The sequence below is a fragment of the Perna viridis genome, chromosome 3 (assembly GCF_037379345.1).
Source record: "Perna viridis isolate PV_CMFRI_1.1 ecotype Kerala chromosome 3, ASM3737934v1, whole genome shotgun sequence".
Classification (NCBI taxonomy): Eukaryota; Metazoa; Mollusca; class Bivalvia; order Mytilida; family Mytilidae; genus Perna; species Perna viridis.
The window spans coordinates 34652958-34671275 of record NC_142447.1 but is presented as its reverse complement, the minus strand read 5'-3'; the positions used below and the strand labels follow the sequence as shown (position 1 = coordinate 34671275).

Below are 18318 nucleotides of genomic sequence, written 5' to 3'. Positions count from 1 at the left end.
TGATAGAAACAATTTATTTTTGCTGTATAAAAAGTAGCTAAATCAAGCTCTACTAAATCATGAAAATGGTTACCTCAAATCATCAACTGTAGAATGTTGTTTTTAGTGGGTGTTGGCATATTTTGCATAGTATGAGTAAAGACATGAAAGAGAGATAGTTGATAATGAAAGCAAGTAACAAAAAAAAAAAAAACAAATCGTTATTGTGATTTAATATGGAAAAGTGGGACAAATATAGGTAGACTAACACAACTTGTAAATATCAAAGCCAACTACTTCTGATAATGTTATTGAGAGTGAAATGGTAAACTTCAGGGAATGGAGTTCGCCTTCCCTTGATTTATTGACCATTACCTGAGGAACTGTCTTAAATAGTTAACTGGACAATTGACAAAGAAATCTGAACACTCCACTATTCTGTAAACAGTTTAAATCTCCTCATTTGTCCACTTAATTATTTACCTCATCAGGTAATGACAATTCCGTCAGGGCAAGAACAAGTCTATCCCCTGAAGTTAACTGTTTTATTTGCTATAATTATGGTAACATTCTACATTACTGTACATCTGATATTAAATGTAAAACAGATTTATAAATAACACGTAAAAACAACTTTAAAAATACTTCACAATAAAAAAATATAATAAACAAGGCTTACTAAAATAAATAACAACATTCATTAATTACTATTTCACCTGAGTTAAAAATAGTATGATTCAATGCCTTCTGTGCAAAATAAAAAGTTCAGATTAATCAAGATCTGATATGAAAAGAAGACTCATATAAACCTAAAAACACATCTGCTGGCTTTGTATAGAGATCTGGTTTACAACGAATGTAATGAACACTGGTGAGAGTACTTAATATGACACCCTTCTCTTAAACAGCAACCTTAAGACAATAGCTGTCTGTTAGCTTTCACACTATACAATATATATATATATATATAGAACAATATGTACAATCTATCAGTGAAGAACATCTTGAGATATAATAAGGTCCTTCATTTCACTATCTTCTATCCTTAAATTCTGAAAAATAAGAAAGAAAATTACACATTTAGTATAAAGCAAAAGTGTATCTATTGTAAAATGGCTTTGTATAATAACAGGACCCATTTGAGTTTTATATAAACATTTAAGCAACCCACAGATGTTGAAATCAAAGATTGGAAGAAAAATTTGAGATAGGAGGAGAATATAATTCTATTTAGTACAAATAAGATGAAACAATACAATGTTATAAAAGTTTGACGGTACCTGATACTACAGTTATATCAAAAATTCTATTAAGTCTCTTTAACATTTTTGTCAGATTTCTTAATACAATATAATACAATGGATTTGATTATACTTACAAATCATTCTATTCATAAATCTTATTGTATTCACTTCAAAATCAGACAACCCTTATTCTTACCTTCTCATTTGCCAAATGTAGTAAACAGACAAAGGCTATCGGTACACTAAGATTTTCTTGAGTTTGTCCAGACACTCTCTTAGGCAACTCTGACAACAGTTCAGTAAAGTAAATAGTTTTATCCATGGTTTTGTTTAGTATATCTGTCTGTCCACCACTAGCACCAGGCTTATCCTGTAAAATGATTCAAATCAAATAAGTTACGGCATAAATGAAGTGTACACTCACTAGAACTGTCAAATTGAATATTCTATATTCATCAATCTAAGTGAAAACTACTTTGAGTCAAATTGAACAAAAAAAAAATATTTTCCTTAAATACATGAGATCTTCTGTGTGTACCTAAGCAAAGAGCAATTCACTAAATATATATAACATTCAAACCTTGAGTGCTGGAAATTTTATTTTTAACAACTAGGATGATTATGGTCTCGTTTATCTGAATAATCTTTTGCTAATTCTGGCTTCTCATGTTCACCGAAGTATCTCAGAGAAAATGCTGGAGATCCATGTTGAAAATTGGATGAAATCTCATTTCCAAAAGATTTCTTGAAACATTGACACTTGTAGACTTAAGCTTACACTTGTATCAGATCTTGAAAGTAAAACCCTAGAGGATGTGTATAATTCTACATATCAATGAAAACTATTTCCAGCACTAGCATTATCTACCATTACCTTATCCTCTTCAGATTCAGTAAGGATTCCCCAAATGGTTCTTTTAAGTTTTTTGACATCAAGCTTCTTTGCTGTTTTTGCATAACCTATATCTATTTTAGCTACCTGTAAAATAAACACAAATATTCCAATTAAAATTTTTATTAAAAAAAATTACAATATTTATTGAATTATCTTAAATACTATATATTCAAGTACCTAATGTCTAGCTGGTACATGCTACAGACCTTTTCACAAAAAGTCGTAAGTGTAAAATTTATTGTAAGTTATGATGTCACAATGCTATTTTCTTGTGACACTGTAAGTTATGATGTCACAATGCTATTTTCTTGTGACACTGTAAGTTATCATCATTTTTACTTTTATAAGTTTTTGTGAAATTGACACCAGATGTATATTACCTAAATAGTAATTCTTCAGAGAATGACACACCAAATATGACAATATTCATTCCATTATCAATAATTTCTTGCACTTGTAACAGAAAAAGTTTAAAGTAAATGTTATGCTTCCAGGACTTTCGTGTAATAAAACCTAAATTTGCTTTCCATGGTTATACTTTTAAACATGATGACATTTTATCTTATTTTTTCTCAAACACTACAAATATGATTAAGATAATGTTATATTCTTTCACTAAAAAGTATAAATCAAGGAGAAACAGACCTTTCTAGGAACCTCTAACAGTTTATCTCCCAGTAGTGTGCCATCTAATGCTGTATCATTCACCAGAACACTTGGTTGTGAATCATTTGTCTCCTGAGAACCAACATCAGCAGTAAAATTAAATCCAAAGTCTCCATTCTCATCATCATCATCATCACAGGCCTACAAAGAAATTTATTTAAACATAAACACATCTCAGCTTATCAAAAAAAAATGTTAATACTTTTAATTGTGAATTTGGAGACTTGAATCATTCACAAATGGGAAAACATAAAAACTTCTGATAATTCTTGTGATGATAGCCCAGAAAAATTGCTTGTAGTTCAAAAAATATCCAGATATTCTGTCAAATTTTGTACTTTTTGGTCACTTTCTGGTCATATTTTTGGGAAGTAAAAAGGTGTCCACACCCAAGAAACAACTTCATATATGATAAATACATTCATTATTACATTGTTTATCATATGTGAAAATATTAAGTTGTGTCCTGGATGTAAATATGTTGGGGAAAAAATACAAAAACAACAAAATTTACATTTCTAAGCAATTTTTGGTAAATGATGTAAACTTGTGGCTTCATTATGTCATCATTACAATGAACTAAAGCCACAAAGTATTATTTTTCCCATTATCTATACATTTTACCAAGTTATAAACAACCTTCAAGTCATGTCAACAAAATTGATATTTTAGGCGATATTCATACCTTAATGCCCCTACACCTTTGAACTAAATCTGGCATTGATAAAAAGCTAATTAACCACAATTTTATTACCAATTCAATACACTTAAGTAAATGACAAATATTCATCAAATGAAGTTTTTATACCTCATCCCCTCTAGGACAATAATTTTCCATATCATTGGAGTTGTTAAAGTTATAGTTGTCAATTTCAGCATCCACATCCACATTATCATTTGTATTTTTCTGTCTCTTTATCTAAAATGGAGAAGAAAACAGTGTAAAATAAACATTATTACATTGTACAGTAACATACATATAATTATTAAAGTCTTGTGTTTGAGTTTGTATGATAGTAACATTGATTGCTATCTAACAGAGTGTAAGTACCTTAATTCCCCACTTTAAGAAAGAGCAGCAGAAATCAAACTAGCTTTCTAGAAAAATTTACAATAAAAAACAAATACAGCATAAGTTCTGTAAAACTTAGATAATACTTACCATGATTTTACTTTTACCAAACAACCTAAACAGTTTGTCTGCATCATAGTGTAAGTCTTTAGGTAAAGACTTCTTCTTTTTACTGTGTTTAATCATTGTTGCTTTGGTTAACATTGTAGATTTAGATGGCTTAAAGAAACTATCAAAGTCAATCTGTTGGTTATAGTTCACTTCAAATGGTTCTTTTCGTAATTTTTTCTTTGATGCTCCCGGTTCTGCTAATGACCTGATTCTACTGTCTGAAATACAACCCAAAACAAGTTAGTGTATATGAAATTATTATACCTCAGTATACTTTTTCTTTACAAAATTTATGTGAACAGTTCTGATGAGTTGTCGGCTAAAAGACTATTGACCAGTCAACAGTTTCAAGGCAGTTTTCAGAGATTCTAAATTTTGTGTCGGACAACACAAAAAAATATGGATGATGCCCAGTCGGCAGGTCAATTTGCATTTCTACATTTAACCTCAAGGTAAAAAAATGTGACTGTATATGTGATTACCAATATAGGTATATAGAGTTCTTAGTTTCCTGACATCTAGCAAGTTGTCCCTTTTAGCCTTTGGTATAATTTGTGTTTATTGTCTTTTGGTACAATAAAACACTTACTGACTGTCCCCTTGGTTACAACTATTGCCCTTGGCTATGATTCGTGCCCAAGCAATAGTTGTACTTCAAAGAAAATAAACTTACTATTCCCCTCATACCCAATCACCAAGTATAAAATAATTACTTTAAATAGTGCATATAGACAATAACTAGGCACTAACATGACATAAAACTGATGAAACAGAAGAGGCTTAAAACCCCATGAAAATGTGAGGCTGTGCTGAACATTATTTTGCCTTTTACAAGGCAAGTTCATACACAAGAACACAAAAACAACAAAGCTACATGTCTGTTTTACATTGTTTCTACTCAGATAAAATTTGAAAAATGCACTTATTCAGGTGCTTAAAGAGTGTGAGCGTTTGATTAAATTAAAATTTGACACTATGTTACATAACAGGTTTCTGTTTTACCTTTTGACAATGGTTTGATTTTCCAATGTGAGGGACCAGCCCATGCTCTAAGTAAGGTACTGTTAAAGTATGAATAATCTGAAGGTTCAGATGCCAGAACTGATAATAAAGTTCCTGTTGTGCCATGCCTATAAAATATATACATTGACCATTTAAAATTGACCTCAAAAATCTTTAATAGCTTAACTTAGCATTGAAGATCTAAACATTGCTAAACTGTAACACATTTTTGGAGAACCTAAGTAAATAATATTCCTGGTCAAGAGGATCATTTCACAAATAATTTGTTTTTGGTATGGTTTTCAAGACAGCAAATTTTACCTTCTGATGGCAATAAACTGATGAAGTTAGAAAAAAGTACACTGACAGCAAAATAGACTTTCAAAGGACAATAACTCCTTTTAAAGAATCATTAAACTTAAGACTGAATTGTATCATTGCATGGCTTATCAATCATTATTATCACTTGAAAGTATCTTTTTATCAAATACAATTTAAAAAAAAAATTAAAAAATGGTAAAACTTTACCTTGAAAGAACAAGAATTTCATAAAATTTCATGGGGGAAAATTTGTCCAAGTATTTAACAATTTTTTTTAAATTCAGGGTAGAACTAGCAGTCTTTTATATAAACTGTCAGTTGTCATAAGGATATCTTTATAAATTCAGTATATTCCATTTTAACTTTGCATCAGAAGAAATCACAACAATCATCATTGGTTACACATTTAAATATACATAAGCACAAGTTTTTAAACATTTAAGAAAAGTTTTACATTGGAACAAATTAGGATTATACCAGTAATATTTTCCGGAAGGGGGTGGAATGCAACAATTCATTAGGGGTAACACCAAGTAAATTCATTTCATTTTTGCAATGCATTAAATTGTGTAAATCATTAGAAATACCCCCTATCAAGGTTTAAATTTTCAAGTGGCATTCCATCCCCTCCATGGACATTTTATTGAAATAGCCCTTATTTTTTTAATATTTATGCGTAAAAAAAACTTAGTTCACTGAAAAAGGGAAGAAGTTATTGTGACTTACTTGATACTTTCCATAGTATTTATCATTTCAGCTGCTTTACCATCACCTATTGTTTCCCCACTACCTTGATTATCTTCTGTATCAGATTCTGTAATTACACTCATTGTCATGTATTTTAACACAGTGTGGGAAACCACCGCTTGCCAGCTCGCCAAATACGAGTAGATGTGTAATTTGGCGAGTTATTATTAGCTTACACTCGTCAATTGGCCATCATTTGATTGGCAAGTTCCAAGGAACATTAACCAGCCAACAAGTTATATAATTATTTAGTTAAACATCCCTAAACATCATACATTAAAAATATGTTATCAATTAAAATATAAAATTTGGCAAGTTGAATTTCTACTTGGCTATCAAGATCAATATTCCACTAGCCAGAAAGGCAAGTTGGGAAAAAAATGGCTTCCCACACTGTAACAGTTTTTTATTTCGTCCATACATTACCATTGAACTACTGTAGGGAACTGGGACGTAAGGACCAGCATCATTTCCTATTTAACGTAACATTACTTTATCTTGAACTGTTTCTTTCAATTAGAAATATTTGGTAAACTAACTTCATGTATATGTGCAACAATATTGTTCTCTTGATTTTTAAAAGATATACATTACTGGCTACAGACATTGTAATCCTATAAAACATTTGAAACTAAATATTATGATTATACCAGCATATTCATTTTCTGGGAAGTCTCCAGCCATATCTGGCATATCATCATTGTCATTATCTCCCTCAGGTATTGGCTCTGGTTCTGCATTTATATCAAACGCATGGTCCTCATTATCTTGTGACACGTTTGAAGGATCCTGTATTAAAAAAAAAAAAAACACTTCGAGTTTCATTTCTTAATTTTGAGTATCTGACAAAACAAAATTCTGTTGTTTATTTCTTTATGTCTTTTTATAGCAAGTAGTAACACAGTGGTGAGGTTATCAGTTTTATGAAGGATTGAAAATTATTTAATTCCAAGAATTTTCATTTCTTATATATATTTTGAATAAAATATTGTCCTGTTGGTTAAACAGCTGTGATAATGCTTGTCAATAATGTCATAACTTAATCTGATATCTATAACATATAAATATATTTTACCTCTGCATTTTCATCCCAGTCCATGAAAGTGAAACTAGAAAAAGATGGACATATTTCTTTGGCTTTGATGTCTACTCCTTTGAACATGTCTGAGGAAAAGTAAATGATTGTGTTAGCAAGAAATAAACTCATCTAGATAATGTTTTATGTTAGATGAATCTGAAAACAATTAACATATAACATATAACATTGGAAAGCTTCAAGGACATTATAAAATCAAATGAAATTGATATGGTTATCAATGATAATCTTAGTTTGTTTTTTTTTTTTTGACTTGCATTTATATTGAATAGTCTATATATCAAATGGAAACAAAAACAGTGTTACCTAAGGACCACCATCTACACCAAATTGTCAAGATGGGTATAAAAAGAATTCTCTCATGTAGAAAAAACATACCTTTTAAATCACTTATATCGATAGGTTTATATTGAGGAGGTTCACAACAGTTACCACCAACAACAGTACTTGAGTCTAGAACCAACTCCTGATTGTCATTATAGCACCGTAAGGTATTGTGAAGTAAACCCATGGTTCCACCCTCATCAAACGCCTCAGACATTAACTGGAACATTGGATCAACTTCAAATGCTAGGTCTACTTTAGCAGTTGTAATGTTCTTTAAATTTGTTTCTATAGTTGTGTTCTTTTTCTGAAATAACAGAATTTAACATTGATGAAAACATTTTTCTAACATTACTGAACATGAAAAAAGGCATCAAATGAGACATGAAACCAAAAACTGTGATCTATGGCTCACTAGTAATACCCCTTCTTTCTACCATGATATAAGGGAAATGTACCAAGTCATAGCTGAACAGGATGTTGTTGTTCAATTATTTTTCGAAAATAAAACTTACTATATGGTATGCCTACAGGAAGAATGTGTAAAAATTTCAAGCCATTGTGATAAGTAGTTGCTGAGAAAACTTTGACAGAAAAATTTGTTACACACGCAAACACAGAAACAAAGACAAGGGTATAACAGTATACTCCCCTCTCAATAGAAGCGGGTATCAAAATACTCTGCCATGTTTTTGGGCAATAAAGTATACACATAAAAAAAATCAGAATAATAAAATAGAGGGGTGGATAACTTAAAACACAGCTGAAGATCAAATAAAAAATGGATTATGCTTATATCAGGGATGATTTTAAGAGGTTGACAAACCAAGCGGAAATTGGCAAAATAGGAAGTAAATATACAGTTAAAAAAAAAAGACTCATTACAGTAAAATCTGGATCTAAAGTAGCGGAATTCCACTAAAAAGCGGAAAAAAATCATCCCTGTTCATCCCAAATCATAATCAGTTTTATACATAGTACAATACCAAAAAATTGTGCAAGGTTTAAATAGAATCCTTTGATTTGTTCTTAGATCAATCAGGAAATGACAAAAAAAAAAGAAGTTTTAAGCTCATGATACACCTGTTGCCCTTTTAACTTGTCCTTATGCTTTTAATGAGTTTATATGATCCACTAGAAATACTGTGAGCCCTGCCAAATACCCTCCCCCCACAAAAAAAAAAAAATGTTCAAAAAATTTGGCAGAACCAAGGCTACCTGAAGTTGAACTAAGTTTGTTGTCTTGATTTTTCACCCATACATTTCTATCTTGTTCAAAACACACTTTTCTGACAAGGTTACCAAGTACCTTTTACATTTTTTTGTCAATCATCATAACAAATGGTCCTTTTTCAACTATTTTTCAATGAATAAATTTCCTTGGCCATTTCCGTCTTTTTGAAAAGAGTGAAACTTCATAACAGGAAAACATAAAATTTGACATTTATACACATCGGAAGCTAGCTTACTTCAATAGATATGAACAATTCACCAAAGTTACATAAAAGTTAGTGAAAGTGTTTTTGAGTAATTGTCCAAAAACTTAAAAATCCCCCCTTTCATAAGTATAAAAATTCTTAACATGGAAACGATAAATCTGAAATTTATAAAAATCGAAAGGGAGCTTATGTCAATAGATGTAGACAATTCACCAAAGTTTTATAAAAGTAGGTGACAGCGTTTTTGAGTTATTGTCCGAAAACTTGAAAATCCCCCTTTTTTTAAGTATGAAAATTTACAACACGGAAACGAAAAATCTGAAATTTATAAAAATCAAAAGGGAGCTTACATCATTAGATATGAACCCATTCACCAGTTTCATAAAGGTTGGATAAATTGAAAACAACAAATGGGATTTTGCTGGCAATCAAACTTTATCTGTAATTTATTGTATTGAATCATTGTGCATAGTTTGAAAAAATCCATTTATCTTTCTTAAGTTGCCATCTGAAAAGCACTGGGGGTTCTAAAGGACTGACAGATGGACAAATACTAGTACCTGCCAATCAAAATGATGGGTATCACATAATAACATGTAACTCTGCATGGTGGAGTACACAGTCACACTGTTATATCATAAAAGATGGGGTTTTTTTTGCAGAAAATAACATAACAAATATAAGTATCATATGAAGAAGCCATGTTCAATGAGCATCAAACAAAATAGCTTCTTGAAATAAACAAAAAAAAACAATAATTAATCTTCAACACTTATTTGAAAATTGCAGTTTTAGACAAAAACAGTAAAGAAGCAAAATGTGTACACAAAAAAAAACAATTAGTGATGGTAGTACAATAACATATTTTCTACTGTAAATAAAATATAGTTATCATTGGGGAACAAATCACAAAGTTTAAATGGTCAATGAATTCATATTCCAAAGAATAGATTTCAAACTTCTTTGAACTAATGAAATCTGAAAGAACCACACTTATTGATACAAGCGAAAAAAATTACATCACACTTTTTAAGAAGTACAATAACCTTTTTCTTCTTTTTGATTTTGTCCTCATTATCTGGAGTACCATCTTCATCCATAGGTTCTGTACCATCTTCTTCCTCTGCAATTGTACATATATATATATATTTTGAAATTTGAAAATAAACAAACATTTGTTAGTAACAACTTTCCAAAGAATTTTTGACACAAAATAAGGTAGTAAATTATTGTTTTGGTCAAATTACCAACAACCAAAAAATCATCTTGGTGACAGAATCAATGCTAGTGTCAATGTTAACTTTAAATGTCATCGAATTGGACAACTCAAATTTTAGCCTAAGGACCTCCTTTTCATATAAATGTGCAAGTCATTTAAAGGCAGGTTTCAATGAAGATGAAGAACAATTTTTAATTTCAAAATTAATTAATGTAAGTGATGCCAAGAACACATTATAATCATTTTTTTTTACTTATCAAATTCATTATAACAAAGTTAATGAAGGCTGTTCCAGTAGAACATATTAGGGACAGGGAAGGCACTTTCATACTTTGTACATGGGTGGGTGTTTAGGTCTCTAGACAAAATATTGAGTTTAATACAAAACATCTATAGAACTTATATGGATGGCTCCCCTGGTAAAAAAAGAGTCTTCCCCAGGTACTTCACATCTTTTAATGGAACAGCCCTAATATTTCCCCTTCTCTGTATTATATTTTATTTTACTTTATTTACGTATAATACTGATAAAGAAGAGTATACCTTCCTCGTTCTGTTTGTTTTTGTCTTTAGATGACCCAAGTCCAGACAATACTTTGTAAGTCTCGGCATGGATTGCATCAACTCTGCCAGCATAAATTTTGGCACTAGCATCTAATGTTGTACTTGCCACCTATCAATTAACAAAATTTTAATAATTAAACTGTATTTAGGTGAAACAATAACTTTACATACTACCTTGTTTAATCCATTAGTCAAACAAAACATCAGACCAATGTACTTTATAAAAAAAGAGTGATTGTAAAATACAATATCACTAGGACATTACAAAATAAGAATATACCATTAAAACATGAGGATATAACAAAACCTGGTCCTGCATCATCATTATATATTTGTCAGCATACAAGTGTCTTCAATGTGTATGTAAACACTAAGGAAGTAAAAAAAACTACAGTGTGGGTAACAGATTGAATGTCCTAATGACAGCATAATATTGCTGACAAATCACTATAAAACATGCTCAGGATTTTTTTCAGGATTTTGAAAGCTTTAGTCACTTTTGCACGAGAAAATGAGCATTTTAATGGTATATTTCTTTAAGTAGTATTTGGATCTGACATAAGATATTTCAGTATTATCTGTTATTTACAGCACTGTGTAAAGACATTAAATAAAATTAAAGGTACATTGCCTGCAAATAAAGCACATTATTTTTTTTTCACTATCATGTAACCATGTTTTCCAGACAATCCCAATAACATACCCAAGATTTAATTAAAACAGAAACTCACCAGTCTTTAAGAATCATCAAAAATAAAAATCCTTTTACACTACTTTATTTAATCAGGGACCATATAATCTAAACATTCCTAATACAGTTTTAAGTATCTTTAATATTGAAAAGATGCTGTTTTCTGCATGGCCACCTTTTATAGAAACACAAAAATACATCTAGACACAGTGTAGATTTGGATACATGTATGTTCTGCCTTAACATGCACCAGTATTTCATGCATTGAACAGATATAAATATTTTCAAATAAATATTTACCTTGTGGTGCCTCATGAGATTTTATTTTTACCACAATTTTCAAGTGCGCTATTGGGATCAAGACAATGACAAATTAATGTCATTATTTCAGACTTATATTTAGTATTGGTATCTGAGGAGTTCATTGACGGCATAAATGATATTTTCAAAATAATAAATATTGTCGACATGCAACTACAAAATTAGTGAAACTGTGGTTGTAGCCAAACAACCCACAATTGATTTACACTCAAGTTTAATGACAAAAATAAATGATAAATGACTTTCTATGTCATTTAATATGAAGTTAGCGATAAGTAAAAGATTTTCCCTGCAGAAATTTTCACCAGCATTTGAACTTTAATAGCCTTTAACCATGTGCATTAAAGTCACATTTGAGTAAATTATCGACATTTACTTCACATGCCTGATTAGTGTAATCGGCAAATTAGGTGATTGTTGACATCTGTTGAGAGTTGTATTAAGCTTAGGGTAGTATAACTGTCACTTTCGCCACTTGAACCATTGTCAGACTTACAGCTCTTAATGTTTTTTGTACTTCCATAGATTTCTGGTGATGAAATGAGACTAAGTAATTTTCGTCATTCTGAAAAGTCTTTCATCAATGACGAAAATGACAAGCGCTAGAAAAATCACTGCCTGCTAAAAATGTAGGAAAAAAATTATCAAACTTCTCTATAATAGGAGGAGCACGTTTTCAATATGCATATAATCAAAGTGCAAAGTTTGAATAATTAAGAAATAAATCACAGAAACTCCATTTTATTATTGTTTTACCACAGGCTGGACATTTATGTTCCACTGTTTTACCCTAAGAGATAGCAAGGGGTTAAATAATGACATAATTGGCCAGCCTGTGGTAAAACGGTGGTTTTCATGATTCATTTTCAATTCTAATAGAACAGTTTCTTCATATTTTCTTCACAGCCTATGTGCTGCAGGAAATGGTAACTATTTTGAAGTAAAATTCTGTTGTGACGTCTGAAAAATTGGTTTAAATTTATGTATGATGTAGCGAAAAAGACCGTCATACGTCTATAGCATTGGTCATATTTTATCACTGTTATACAATGGCTGTGGTCTAAAAAGCTTTAAAGCATGTCATATTAGAATATCGCTTTAATACTTTTTGCGTTAGAGATTACACAAAGAAGTATAATTCACAAAATAAAAGTAACTTCAATATTTATATAGTAACTGTGCAAATTTTGAAGTACATTTAGATTTGGATTACACAAAGTACCCTAAGCATGACAGAGTCAAGCAGCTACTGCACCCACTTTCACCCTTGATGGCACAGGTAAAAATATAAAAAGATTGTCATGAATACAAAAAAATATCATCTACTTAAAACAGGTTTTGGCAACTTTGTCAAAGAAGGTAAATATATTTATCGATAATAGATATAAAGTTAAAATTAACATAAAAAGACTGAGCTTCAAAGAACATGGTTTCATGTATATCTACATATATAGGACAAACTAAAACCATGCTCCCAGTTTTTCGTGGAGTCTGAGTTCCTCATTTGCTTTTGTTACTTTGTATGTATGATTTTAGTTACTTTATGTTCTTTGTTGTGTATGTCTGTTTCCCATGTCTGGTCTTTGTTCCTGGATTACATTCTTTTGATTACTGCTATAACTTTGGTTCCCTTGATTACTCTAAAATATATGCTGCAAATACTCATTCTCCTTTTTACAAATAAAATCAACCCTCTCATACACCACTTTTCCTCATAACTTCAAGTTTCAATACATAAGCAGAGTTAGATATTGTAGCCTACCCGCCTGCCCATTTTTTGGCAGGGCTGGATTATTTCAGCAAAAATCTATATAGCCATATAGTAAATATATTGAAAAATTGTATTCAGGACTGGCTAGAATTTGAGTGAGTTTCCTATCCTGACATAAGTTGGTGATGTCAGTCATGAATCTTGCATCTTAGAAAGCAAATACACTAACTGTTAATTAAAATTACCTGAAAGTTCTCAAGTTCTTTCTTCTTGATCAGATCTGACATGTAATCAATCAAATGTAAACCAAACGCATTTTTAGAGTTAATTTTCTGAAATGAAAAATCAATAATCAGTAATCAATATCATAAAATGCTCATTGTTGTATTGTAGTTATAATTGTTAAGAGTCCTGTTTTTCCCTTGCATTTAGCAACTTGTCTTTCATGCAGGTATCACATAAATTCCTATCGTGCTATATGATTAGAAAATGAATCGCTTTCTTTTTCTACGCTTACTTGCTTTTTGAATCAATAAAAACTATGCTCCCAGTGATTTTTTACTTGTTTTAAAAGCAGCCTAACCCATTTATTTTTTTTTATTTTTGCCGTGTTTACAACACATTGGGAAAATATTTTGCAGGGGACAGAAATGCATCATATGCTGCTCCGGAACATAAAACCAATACCAAACTGACAAATACCTACTCCCAATTTTTCATTAGGTTCAATTTGCCAAAAAAAAAAACATTCCCAAGAAGTGAACAAAGTAAAGTGCCGAGAAATTACATCTTGAGGAACATATACTGTATTTTGGTGTGTATAATGTGCATTTATGTATTGTGAGCAGTACAATTTTGAAGGTCAAAATGTGTGAAAAAAAGTTTTTTAGACATAGATTGCAGTAGAATTTTGTAAGACAAAAGATTGATATTTTGTACTTGATCTGTCAATTTATTTACCTGGGTCAAGTATTTCCTACATAAATGTAAAGGAAAGGAACTTCTATTCACACTTAAATATCATGTTAAGATCAGTGGCTACATAAATTGGATAATTATAATTTCGAAGCATGATAAAATTGACACAGGATGTATGAAATGAAACAAAATCAAAAGTCTGGAGAATCGGACATTTCCAGTTTTGATTGCTACTTTGATTTCAAAATTTTTCTTTTTCAACATACTTTACAGAAATAAAATAGTTAGAAACAATCAACAAAGGTTTCAAAATAATCATTTTCAGCTGCAAAAGCATTCAATAAGGAGGGTTTGACAAAAAAGGATTTTGTTACTTTTTGATTTTTAGTTGTTTCATTTTAATCTCTAACCGTGTTTTATAAGAAAGAAATATTGTACAACCTATGTCTCAAACATGTTATTAAGACCAAGGGTACAGAAATTTTGACAACCCATGTCGCACATTTTATCAAATTTCAGCAGACGTTTGTGTCAGTCTTTTACCTGCCTAGCTCAAGAATTAACTTTAAAAACCATATTTTGTAGTTATTTAAAGAAAATATTGGAATATGTGTTATTCAATCACGTACTTGTCTTTTACAAAATATCTAACAAGTGAACAAGTTCGGTTTCGACACAACATCGTGTCTCTCAGACTTTTTCATCACCTCGGCAAACAGTCAAAAACTTCCAAGTGATGAAAAAATGTTGAGTATTTTAAAAATAAAATCGCGAATACATTTTGTACATTGACTTGAATGAGTTGTTTACTTCTGTATTAAAAAGATTCAATCAATGAATTAGTAATTACAAACTATGACTGATTCGTAGTTTCAGCACCATGTGCTTTCATTACACTGAAAGATCGGCAGGAAAATGATGGATTTGTCAATCTTTTTCTTATTTAAGTCAAGTAATAAATGTATGAAAATTCTCAATCACTTCAGTTAATTGGTATACGCAATGGTGCTGCATTAAGATATATAAATTTGATTTGAAGACAAAATCATTAAAAATTCAAGACTTAAAGACGTATTTGATGATTATATAAACTTTCTTTCAATAACATTTCACTTCTGGTTTGTTTGTTTTCATTACACAATCTCTTTTCTCTTATAAAAATCATTTCTTGGCCAAATCTTATATATAGATGCATAATACACACCCCCATGCTCTGGAAATTATTTCTATAAAAAAATATGTGCATTATATACACCAAAATACAGTATTTCACTGGCTTATTTACCTGGTTTAAAAAAAATTATGCTTGACAATTGGGAATTTTCCTCCCTTTGGGAAAAATATTTTTCAAAATTTTGGGAAAACAGCTGATATTTGTATGCAATAAAAGAGTAACAAAATCACTGACTACTAATAAAAAAAATATTTCAGTGGAACTCATTGCGTCTAAGATCGATATTTCATGAGACAAATATTCAAGTGTTCACTGAAAGACATGCATGGCTCTATTTCTTGTACAAATGTATTATTGGCAGAAATTTAAAGTACAAAAGAATGATGGTTGATTAGGAATGTATGTCATTACATTTTCAGCAGACAACTTGATACAATTTGAGTAGTGATCAGCAAGCTGATTAGCAGTGAGTCCATGACTGGAAGATGACGAGAAGGATCCTCTCCTGGAAAATAAAAAGTATTATATTTATTTATTTTCTGTAAAAAAAAAAAAACAAACAAAATCTGCCTTGAACACAACTTAATATAGTTGGCAACTTGCAAATAGTTTTCTAAATTACAATGTATGAAGATGGAACATTTAAGTAGTAATTTTGCAACTTCTGTGATACAGGCAACTAATTGCTCCAGGAAAACTTATCTCATCTTATTAGACACTTGCCTGTTTCCACAACCAGAATAAGTTTGTCCTATGTAAAATAAAAAGATTTCCAATTTCCAACCAATAACAATAACTTTACAGGAAAATTTCTTTTATTAAAAAAATTGAATTCTGTATTAATATGTATGTATTCTGCAGAATAAGTACATTTTTTACGCTCAATAAATTGCAATGCTAGCTTTTGCACCTTCATTAACAGTTTCGATGCCAATTATTTAATGGTAGTCATTGACCTCTACATTGAAGAGCAACATGTACACAAAAAAGGCGGAATTGAAAACAGAAAACGATGAATTTATGGATTTCTAAAAATTAAGTTTTTGCTGATACCATAAAAAAGTAAAGGTTAAGGGGGTGGTTAAAAATAATCTTTTTCAGGCCTGACCTGACTGTCTATCCTACTTCGTAGGATACATAAAGTCATTGCTAATAACTATTAATGCTAGAAAGAAATTTTACCTTTCTCCTGGGGATGCTGGGCTTCCCACAGTCTGTTTCAATTCCAAAGCTCGTGATCTTCGACGGTCACGCTTTTCAGTTGCACCATCATGTTCTTCCATATACATTGTGACAGGGCTGTCCATTCCTTTGTGGCGACTAGTTGATGGGGAAACAAAATGGCCAACACTGGAAGCAGTGTTACTTAAACCAGACCTTTTCTGTATGGCTGGTGTGGTCAGAGGAGAAAGGACATCGGATCTGCTTGTTGGCATCTGAAAAAGAATATAACAAAAGATACAGTAGCACAGCACATCACAGCACCTATAATTCCTAAATTCCTATAATTTTTGTCACAACGAAAATGGTCAGATCCAATAATGGCACCTCACATAATTTTTATTAGAGAAAAAAGGGAAAGGCATCAGAAAGAGGCAAAGAGAAGTCTATTGTGTGTTTGTATATGCCTAGATCCATCTCACAAGTAAAGTGTCAAATTTGAATCGAAAAAGCATAGAATATATTTCAAATTAAAATAAAATCAACACACTTTATATAAGTAAACAGGTCATTATCATTGTAACCTGTAGGAAAAGTAAGAGTTGTTACAAATGGACATACATGTCATTACTAACTAAGTAACCATTGTCAAACTTGTAGTTAGTTCTCAAACCACAACTCCGGCACATGCATATACTCTTCACTATTTTTCAAAACAAACAGGAGAGCTAAAAGAGGGGAGATAACTTACTACCTAAAAGTCTGAAATCGTAAAATTGCCGACGAATGTGATGGAAGTGTACCACAAAAAAAACATCATAATGTACATGAAATACATAACATTATTTAACTCAACACAATGCACTGTCTCAATATCGCGCATCGCCATCGCCGGCATCGGAAGAAAATATGCCATTCATGGACTTTCCAGGAGCACGAATGTTTTTCTATGTATATGAGCACAAAATAATTCTTTTTTCGGATAACTGGAGTGTTTGGTAATATGGCAAAGGTGAAACCAAAACGGTTGATGTTAAGATAGTTTTGGTAGTGTTGTTCAACAAACACCTTTTTCGGGGGTTATTGTTTTGAAGTTTCCGCCATTCGTTGTAAGTCTCGTCTCGGATTCCGTAAACGAGATCTTCTTGGGAAAAGAAATAAGCTAAAACCGCAATTTGAATTCGTGCGTAATACCCAAATACGCGAAAAATAATTTTCATATTAAGTAAGATAGTATTAAATCATGGATCATCACTGGCCTTAGAAAAAAAATTGTTGAAAAATTATGAGTGTTAAACCATGAAAAACACTCACTTCGTGATCCTAACCGGTGATCCTGTCAAGAAATTATTTTGCTCCCCCCTTTTACCTAAAACTCTGGATCCGCCACTGATCATATACAACACCAAGAAATGACTGAATTGATGAAATGTGCATTTTAAATTTTTTTATATGGTCTCAGTCATGCGCAGATCCTAGGAAAGGCGTATCGGGCGCACGCCCTCTAAAATGAGAAAAGGATATATGAACTTTTTGATTTTTCACCAACTCTACCGCAAAAAAAAACTGGTTTGTTTAGCAGACAATCTGGAGTTTCCACTCTCATATTAGCTGATTTCTCGGTTATATGGCTACTGAATAGTATCATAGACCTGTTAGTACA

At 31.2% G+C, this 18318-nt stretch overlaps 1 protein-coding gene across 2 annotated transcripts; it reads right to left on the bottom strand.

Moving 5' to 3' along the window:
• On the bottom strand, window positions 1-17801 carry LOC148622001 (condensin complex subunit 2-like). 2 transcript variants are annotated; one of them, XM_088571454.1, is made up of 17 exons: window positions 17724-17801; window positions 16677-16930; window positions 15906-15999; window positions 13648-13734; window positions 10659-10788; window positions 9943-10019; window positions 7512-7764; window positions 7113-7201; window positions 6688-6826; window positions 6017-6104; window positions 4970-5097; window positions 3947-4185; window positions 3593-3703; window positions 2764-2925; window positions 2098-2202; window positions 1420-1593; window positions 1-1031 (listed from the first exon to the last, which is right to left on the bottom strand). In XM_088571454.1, the coding sequence occupies exons 2-17, from the start codon at window positions 16928-16930 to the stop codon at window positions 969-971; spliced, it is 2193 nt and encodes a 730-aa protein (XP_088427580.1). In that variant the 5' UTR covers window positions 17724-17801; the 3' UTR covers window positions 1-968. The 2 variants fall into 2 exon arrangements, with proteins under 2 accessions (XP_088427580.1, XP_088427579.1); XM_088571453.1 differs by lacking the exon at window positions 17724-17801 and adding an exon at window positions 17277-17379.
• Window positions 17802-18318: the final 517 nt, after the last annotated feature.

Bases quoted from the DNA above. Each gene is read 5' to 3' on its own strand.
- LOC148622001 (XM_088571454.1), bottom strand. From the start codon at position 16,930: ATGCCAACAAGCAGATCCGATGTCCTTTCTCCTCTGACCACACCAGCC. The intron at 16,000-16,676 runs GTAAAATTTCTT...TTTATTTTCCAG, and splicing joins CCAGCATCCCCAGGAGAAAG to GAGAGGATCCTTCTCGTCAT. The intron at 7,765-9,942 runs GTTATTGTACTT...CTGTTATTTCAG, and splicing joins AAATCAAAAAGAAGAAAAAG to AAAAAGAACACAACTATAGA.